Here is an 8,011-nt window from a genome sequence, read left to right on the forward strand (position 1 = left end):
TCAACTGAGCTGTGATTACTGTGCAGGCCTTATTTAAGAGAACCTCATCAAGTGTCAGTGCCGTTAAATTCGATAAACTAGAACACCATGTCTGTATATAATTTTAACCGAATTTGCTTTTGTTTGCGTTACCTGCATTGAAATTATTCTTCAACACTGTGCATGCTGTATAAGAATTTTCATCGTTTGCAGTCAGATCTTCCCAGATCTTCTCAGACTGTACCATGCGGTCAAATGTAGCAGTTTTGTCCTGTTTCCTGTGACGTTCAATACCGCACACTTTTTTTAGAAATTATTTTATTCATGTTGTGATCAAATCGTGGAATGATCATAAACCTGTCGTTGAACCGTTTTGTTCAATAGGCTGCCCTGAGTCTCGCTGCATAGTTTACCAGCTTTGCTTTTAGTTTTAGTTTCATCGTTATTTCTCTATTCATAGTTTACGACTTGTAGCATTCGGCTTTGCCAACTACGGATTCAGCTTCCCTGAAGTAATAACAACAATCACAGTGGTGAAAATGTTCGCTCTTTCCCGTAACTGAGGTTAGAGATATTAATTAGCTGATTAATCACTTGACGTCACGGTTAATCAATCATGATTATAGATTTCCTAAAGTACTGTGGATCCTGAACTTACAATAGTCGTATTGACCAACGAGTTACTTCTCTACTGCATTGGTCTCTATGATTTATTCCCGCGCCGTCTCTTAGAGAGTAAATCGCCAGATTTGACCAGTTTTGCGAATAGTCCGCAGTGGCTGGTCTGTGATGCCTTTGAATGGCACCGTTGACGCGGGGTATGGATACCCATAATAAACAATTGTACACACCCGCGCGAGTAAAAATGATTTAATTTTCACTGGGTTTCGTGGTAACCAGATTTTCTTTTTATTGTAGTTATCTTATTTATTTGTGTCTGAACGTTCGCTCCTGAGTTTATTGCTTTATCAGCTATTCCTTTGTGATTTTATGACGTTATCATTTTAAGTTTTATGCATTTTCTTTATTGACTTTGCTCGTTTTTGACAGTTCAGTAACAAGTGTTCTCTGGAAGTGTTGAGTTTGCATCGTCTTCACAAAGCAAAATTTTCTCCTGCCGACAGAACGAGGAACGAACATCTTTTCCGTCAGTTCGGAGGGAAAATGATTTCGAAAGAAGGACGACAGAGATGAAGAATGAAATTTGGAGTGAGTGCTGCGTATGTACCACAGACGATTGTCCTCTCAGCCACAGCAGGAGTGAATGACGCACTCAGCACGGCGGTGACCTTGGTTGAAAACAGGTTTTTCTTTTGGGAGAGGCAATCGGGGTCGTTGACCCTATGGCCCCGGAAAGGGGGTCTGGGGAGAGAAGTATCCTGCTGACCAGGACTCCTTCGGCGGGAGGACAGAAGAGTCTGAGTTTTTTGTTTTTTCTGGTTTTATTTAAAGAACGGCTCGATGGACTTCTTGCACGTGGATGCGTGTTCACATTTAATAATAATAATAATAATAATAATAATAATAATAATAATAATAATAATATAATAATAATAATCTGTTCGAATGCGGATTTGTAATCCACAAAGATACATTAGAAAAAAATATGTTGCTTTTCATACAATTCGTAAACAAGGATTAATGTTTGAGAACGTTAAGCAAAATACTTATGTATTTGCTTCTGCATCTATTCAAAGTTTGTAGGTCAAAATGTGCCTGAGGAGTGAGGATTTTTATCCGCTGGGAAAATCTATGAAGCTCCTGTCGTTGTCTTCATCACTAATATTTCATATTGTTTGTTTGTTTGTATGGTGTTTTTACGTTGCATGGAACCAGTGGTTATTCAGCAACGGAACCAACGGCTTTACGTGACTTCCGAACCACGTCGAGAGTGAACTTCTATCACCAGAAATATATAATATTTCATATTGCTCGAAGTCTTTACCGACCGAACTACTTTCTTGCTTATTCTGTCTACAACTGGCCATTCTGGAACGTTCTCAGAACTATCTAGCTAGGTAAGAGAAAAGTCAGTCAACAAAAATCATATAATTTTGAGTTTATATGAACATTCCTTCCTTCCTTTCTTCCTTCCTAACTTACTTACTTCCTGCTTTCCATCCTGCCTTCCTTACTTCCTTACTTCCTGCGTTCCTTTCTTCCTTCCTTACTTCCTTACTTCCTGCCTTTCCTTCCTTCCTTCCTTCCTTACTTCCTGCCTTTCTTCCTTTTTTCCTTCCTTCCTTCCTTACTGGCTTCCTTCCTTTCTTCCTTCCTTTCCTGTTCCTTCTTCCTTTCTTCCTTCCTCCCTTACTTCCTGCCTTTCTTCCTTTCTTCCTTCCTTCCTTCCTTACTTCCTGCCTTTCTTCCTTTCTTCCTTCCTTCCTTACTTACTTCCTGCCTTTCTTCCTTCCTTCCTGCCTTTCTTCCTTTCTGCCTGTCCTTCCTTCCTTCCTTCCTGCCTTTCTTCCTTTCTTCTTTCTTCCTTCCTCCTTACCTGCCTTTCTTCCTTTCTTCCTTCCTGCCTTTCTTCCTTTCTTTCATTTCTTCCTTTCTTCTTACTTAGCCTTTCTTCCTTCCTGTTTCCTCCTTCCTTTTTCCTTTCTTCTTCCTTTCCTTCCTTCCTTCTTACTGCCTTTCTTCCTTCTTCCTTCCTTCCTTCCTCCTTTGCTTCTTTCTTTCCTTCCGTTCCTTCCTTCTTCTTCCGTTTTTCCTTTTTTCCTTCCTTCCTTTCTTCCTTTCTTCCTTCCTTCCTTCCTGCCTTTCTTCCTTTCTTCCTTTCTTCCTTCCTTCCTTTCTTCCTTTCTTCCTTTCTTCCTTCCTTCCTTTCTTCCTTTCTTCCTTCCTTCCTTTCTTCCTTCCTTCCTTCCTGCCTTTCTTCCTTTCTCTTTCCTTCATTCCTTCCTGCCTTTCCTTCCTTCCTTCCTTCCTTGCCTTCTTCCTTACCTGCCTTTCTTCCTTCCTTCCTTTCTTCCTTCCTGCCTTTCTTCCTTCCTTCCTTCCTTCCTTTCTTCCTTTCTTCCTTTCTTTCTTCCTTCCTTCCTCCCTTTCTTCCTTCCTTCCTTCATTCCTTCCTGCCTTTCTTCCTTTCTTCCTTCCTTCCTTCCTTCCTTTCTTCCTTCCTTCCTTTCTTCCTTTCTTCCTTCCTTCCTTTCTTCCTTCCTTCCTTTCCTGCCTTTCTTCATTTCTTCCTTTTTTCCTTTCTTCCTTCCTTCCTTTCTTCCTTTATTCCTTCATTCCTTCCTGCCTTTCTTCCTTTCTTCCTTCCTTCCTTCTTCCTTTTCCTTCCTTCCTTCCTTCCTTCCTTCCTTCCTTTCCTTCCTTCTTCCTTCCTTCCTGCCTTTCTTCCTTTCTTCCTTCCTTCCTTCCTGCCTTAGTTCCCCTCTTCCTGCCTTCTTCCTTCCTTCCTTTCTTCCTTTCTTCCTTCCTTCCTTCCTTCCTTCCTGCCTTTCTTCCTATCTTCCTTCCTTTCTGCCTTCCTTACCTGCCTTCCTTTCCTTTCTTCCTTTCCTTCCTTTCCTTCCTTTCCTTCCTTCCTCCTTCCTTCCATTCCTTCCTCCTGCCTTCCTTCTTCCTTCCTTCCTCTTCATTCCTTCCTGCTTCTTCCTTTCTCTTTCTTCCTTTCCTCCCCTTCTTCCTTCCTTCCTTTTCTTCCTTTCCTTCCTTCACTTTCCTTCCTTCCTGCCTTTCTCCTTTCTTCATTTTTTCTTCGCTTCCTTCCTTCCCTTACTGTCTTTCTTCCTTTCTTCCTTTTGCCTTTCTTTCTTTCTTCCTTCCTTCCTTTCTTCCTTAACTGCCTCCTTCCTTCCTTCCTTCCTTCCTTCCTTCCTGCCTTTCTTCCTTTCTTCCTTTCTTCCTTCCTTTCTTTCTTCCTTCCTTCCTTTTTTCTTTCTTCCTTCCTTTCTTACTTTCTTCTTTCCTTCCTTTCTTCCTTTCTTCCTTCATTCCTTCCTGCCTTTCTTCCTTTCTTCCTTTCTTCCTTCCTTCCTTTCTCCATTTTCCTTCCTTTTTTCTTTTCCTTTCCTTCCTTTTTTCCTTTACTTTCCTTCTTTCCCTTCCTTTCCTTCCTTTCCTTTCTTCCTTCCTTCCTGCCTTTCTTCCTTTCTTCCTTCCTTCCTTCCTTCCTTTCTTCCTTCCTTCCTTTCTTCCTTCCTTCCTTCCTTCCTTCTTCCTTCGTTCCTGCTTTCTTCCTTTCTTCCTTCTTCTTTCCTTCCTTTATTCTCCTTCCATTCCTTCCTGCTTCTTCCTTTCCGTTCCCTTTCCTTCCTTCCTGCCTTTCTTCCTTTCTTCCCTTCCCTTCCTTTCTTTCCTTTTTTCCTTCCTTCCTTACCTTCCTTCCTTCCTGCCTTTCTTCCTATCTTCCTTCCTTTCCTTGCCTTCCTTAAATGCTTTCTTCCTTCTTCCTTTCTTCCTTTCTTCGTCCTTTCTTCCTTTTTTTCCTTACTTCCTTCCTTCCTTCCTTCCTGCCTTCCGCCTTCCTTCCTTCCTTTCCTTCCTTATTCCTTGCCTTTCTTTCCTTCCTTCCCTTCGTTTCCCTTCCTTTCCTTCCTTCCTTTCCTTCCTTACTTCCTTCCTTCCTGCCTTTCTTCCTTCCCTTCCTTCATTCCTTTCTTCCTTCCTTCCTTCCTTCCTTCCTTACTGCCTTTCCCTTTCCTTTTGCCTTAACCTTCCTTCTTCCTTCCTTCCTTCCTTCCTTCCTTCCTTTCTTACCCTTTCTTCTTTCCCTTTCTTTCTTCATTCCTTCTTCCTGCTTTCTTCCTTCTTCCTTTCCTTCCTTCCTTGTTAACTTCCCTCCTTCTTCTTACCTTCCTTCCTTCCTTATTCCTTCCTTCCCTTCCTTTCCCTTTACTTTCTTCTGCTTCTTTCCTTCCTTCCTCCTTCCTTCCTTCCTTGGCCTTTCTTCCTTCTTCCTTCCTTCCTTCCTTGCTTCCTTCCCTCTTCCTTCCTGCCTTCTTCCTTCCCTTCCTTCCTTCCTGTTCCTTCCTTACCTGCCCTTCCTTCCCTTCTTACTTCTTCTTCCTTCCCTTCCTTTCTTAATTCCTTCCTGCCTTTATACCTTCCTTCCTTCCTTCCTTCCTTCCTTCCTTCCCTTCCTTCCTTCCTTCTTCCTTTCTTCCCTCCTTCCTTCCTTCCTTCTTCTACTTTCTTCCTTCTTCCTTACTTCCTTCTGCCTTTCTTCTTTCTTCCTTCCCTTCCTTCCTTCCTTACTGCCTTCCTTCCTTCTTACTTCCTTCCCTTCCTTCCTCCTTCCTTCCTTCCTTCTTCCTTCCTTTCCTTCCTTCCTTCCTTCCTTCCTTTCTTACTTTTTTCCTTCCTTTCTTTCTTCCCTTATTCCCTTCCTTTCTTCCTTCCTTTCTTCCCTCCTTCCTTCCTTCCTTCCCTTTCTTCCAACCTTCCCTCCTTCTTCTTCCTTCCTTCCTTAATTCCTTCCTTCCCTCCTTCCCTCCTTTCTCCTGCCTTCCTTCCTTCCTTCCTTCCTTCCTTTCCTTTCTTCCTGCCTTCCTTCCTTCCTTCTTCCTTCCTTCCTGCCTTTCTTCTTCTTCCCCTTCTTCTGCCTTCCCTTCCTTCCTTCTTCCTTCCTTCCTTCTTCCTTCCTTTCTTTCTTCCTTCCTTCTTCCTTCCTTCCTTCCTTCCTTTCCTTTCCTTCCTTTCTTTACTTTCTTCTTCCTTCATTTCTCTTCCTTTCCTTCCTTTCCTTTCCTTCTTCCTTCCCTTCCTTCCTTCCTTCCTTCCTTACTGCCTTCCTTCCTTTCTACTTTCTTCCTTCTTCATTTCTTCCTTCCCTTCCTTGCCTTTTTTCTTCCCTTCTTCCTGCCTTCCTTCATTTCCCTTCCTTCCTTCCTTCCTTCTTCCTTCCTTCCTTTCCTTCCTTCCTTCCCTGCCTTCCTTCCTGTTCCTTCCTTCCTTCCTTGCTTCCTTCCTTCCTTCCTTCCTTCCTTCCTCCTGCCTTCCTTCCTTGCCTTCCTTCCTTCTGCCTTCCCTTCCTTCCTTCCTTCCTTCCTTCCTTCCTTCCTTCCTTTCCTTCCTTCCTTCCTTCCTTCCTTCCTTCCTTCCTTCCTTCCCCCCTGCTTCCTTCCTTCCTTCCTTTCCTTCCTTTCTTTCCTTCCTTCCTTCCTCCTTCCTTCTTCTTCCCTTTCCTTCCTTCCTTCCTTCCTTCCTGCCTCCCTTGGCTTCCTTTCCTTCCTTCCTTCTTCCTTCCTTCCTTTCCTGCCTTCCTTCCGTCCTTTCCTTCTGCCTTCTTCCTTTCTTCCTTGCCTTCTTCCTTTCCTTCTTCCCTGCCGCTTCCTTTCTTCCCTTCCTTCCTTCCTTCTATTCCTTCCTTTCCTTTCTTCCCTTTCCTTTCTTCCTTCCTTTCTTCCTTTCCTTCCTTCCTTTCTTCCTTCCTTCCTGCCTTCCTTCCTCCTTACCTTTCCTCCTTCCTTCCTTTCCTTCCCTTCCTTCCTTCCTGCCTTTCCTTTTCCTTTCTTCCTTCCTCCTTCCCTTCCTTACTCCTTGCCTTCCTTCCTTTCTTCCTTCCTTTCTTCCTGCCTCCTTCCTTCCTTCCTTCTTCCCCTTCCTTGCCTTTCTTCTTCCTATCCTGCTTCCTTCCTTCCTTCCTTCCTTCCTTCCTTCCTTCCTTCCTTCCTTCCTTCCTTCCTTCCTTCCTTCCCTTTCCTTCCTTCCTTCCTTCCTTCCTTCCTTATTCCCTTTCTTCCCTTTCCCCTTCCTGCCTTTTCTTCCTGCCTTCCTTCCTTCCTTCTTCCTTCTCCCTTCCTTCCTTTGGCTTCCTTCCTTCCTTTCCTTCCTTCCTTCCTGCTTTCTTCATTCCTTCCTTCCTTCCTGCATTCCTTCCGTTCCTTCCTTCCTTCCTTGGGCCTTCCTGTCCTTCCGTTCCTTCCTTCCTTGCCTTCCTTCCTTTCTTCCTTCCTTCCTTCCTTCCTTCCTCCTTCCTTCCTTTCTTCCTCTTCCTTCCTTCCTTCCTTCCTTCCTTCCTTCCTGCCTTTCTTCCTTTCTTCCTTTCTTCCTTCCTTCCTTACTGCCTTTCTTCCTTTCTTCCTTCCTTTCCTTCCTTCCTTTCTTCTTCCTTCCTTCTTCTTCCTTCCCTTCTGCCTTCCTTTCCTTTCATTCCTTCCTTCCTTCCTTCCTTTCCTTCCTTATTCCTTCCTTCCTTCCCTTCTTCCTCCTTCCTTCCTTCTTCCTTTCCTTTCTTTCTTCCTTCCTTCCTTCCTTCCTTCCTTCCTTTCCTTCCTTCCTGCCTTCCTTCCTTCCTTCCTTCCTTCCTTGGCCTTCTTCCTTCCTTCCTTCCCTTCCTTCCTTCCTTTCCTTTCCTTCCTTCCTTCCCTTCCTTCTTCTACCTTCATTCTTCCTTGCTTTGCCCTTCCTTCCTTTCTTACTTTCTTCCTTCCTTCTTCCTTCCTTCCTTCCTGCCTTTCTTCCTTTCTTCCTTCCTTCCTTCCTTCCTTACTGCCTTCCTTCCTTTCTTACTTTCTTCCTTCCTTCCTTCTTCCTGCCTTTCCTTCCTTCCTTCCTTCCTTCCTTCCTTCCTTCTTCAATGCCTTCCTTCCTTTCTTCCCTTCCTTCCTTCCTCCTTTCTGTTCCTTCCTTCCTTACCTTCCCCTCCATTCCTTCCTTCCTTCCTTCCTTCCTTGTTTCCTTCTTCCTTCCTTCCTTCCTGCCTTTCTTTCCTTCCGCCTTCTTCCTTCCTTCCTTCCTTCCTTCCTTCCCTTCCTTCTTCCTTCCTTCCTTCTTCCTTCCTTCCTTCCTTCCTTCCTTCCTTCCTTCCTGCCTTTCTTCCTTCCTTCCTTCCTTCCTTCCTTCCTTCCTTTCCTTCCTCCTTTTCTTACCTTTCCTTTCCTTCCTTTCCTTCTTGCTTCCTTCCTTCCTTCCCTTCTTACGTTCTTCCTTCCTTCCTTCCTTTACCTTCCTTCCTTCCCTCATTTCTTCCTTCCGTTCCTGCCTTCCTTCCCTTTCCTTCCTTCCTTCCTTCCTTCCTACTTTGCCTTCTTTCTTCCCTTACCTTTCTTCCTTCCTTCCATTCTTCCTTTCCTCCTTT

The 8,011-nt window shown here is 44.1% G+C and overlaps 1 protein-coding gene across 1 annotated transcript; it reads right to left on the reverse strand.

Moving 5' to 3' along the window:
• Positions 1-2,734: 2,734 nt before the first annotated feature.
• On the reverse strand, positions 2,735-7,773 carry LOC135202166 (octapeptide-repeat protein T2-like; the record flags this gene model as incomplete). The annotated part of the gene is made up of 4 exons (XM_064231421.1): positions 2,735-2,821; positions 5,848-5,913; positions 7,182-7,193; positions 7,570-7,773. Coding segments are annotated over 4 exons (369 nt in total), but the record flags the coding sequence as incomplete, so codon positions are not given.
• Positions 7,774-8,011: the final 238 nt, after the last annotated feature.

The sequence above is a fragment of the Macrobrachium nipponense genome, chromosome 30 (genome assembly GCF_015104395.2).
Source record: "Macrobrachium nipponense isolate FS-2020 chromosome 30, ASM1510439v2, whole genome shotgun sequence".
Lineage (NCBI taxonomy): Eukaryota > Metazoa > Arthropoda > Malacostraca > Decapoda > Palaemonidae > Macrobrachium > Macrobrachium nipponense.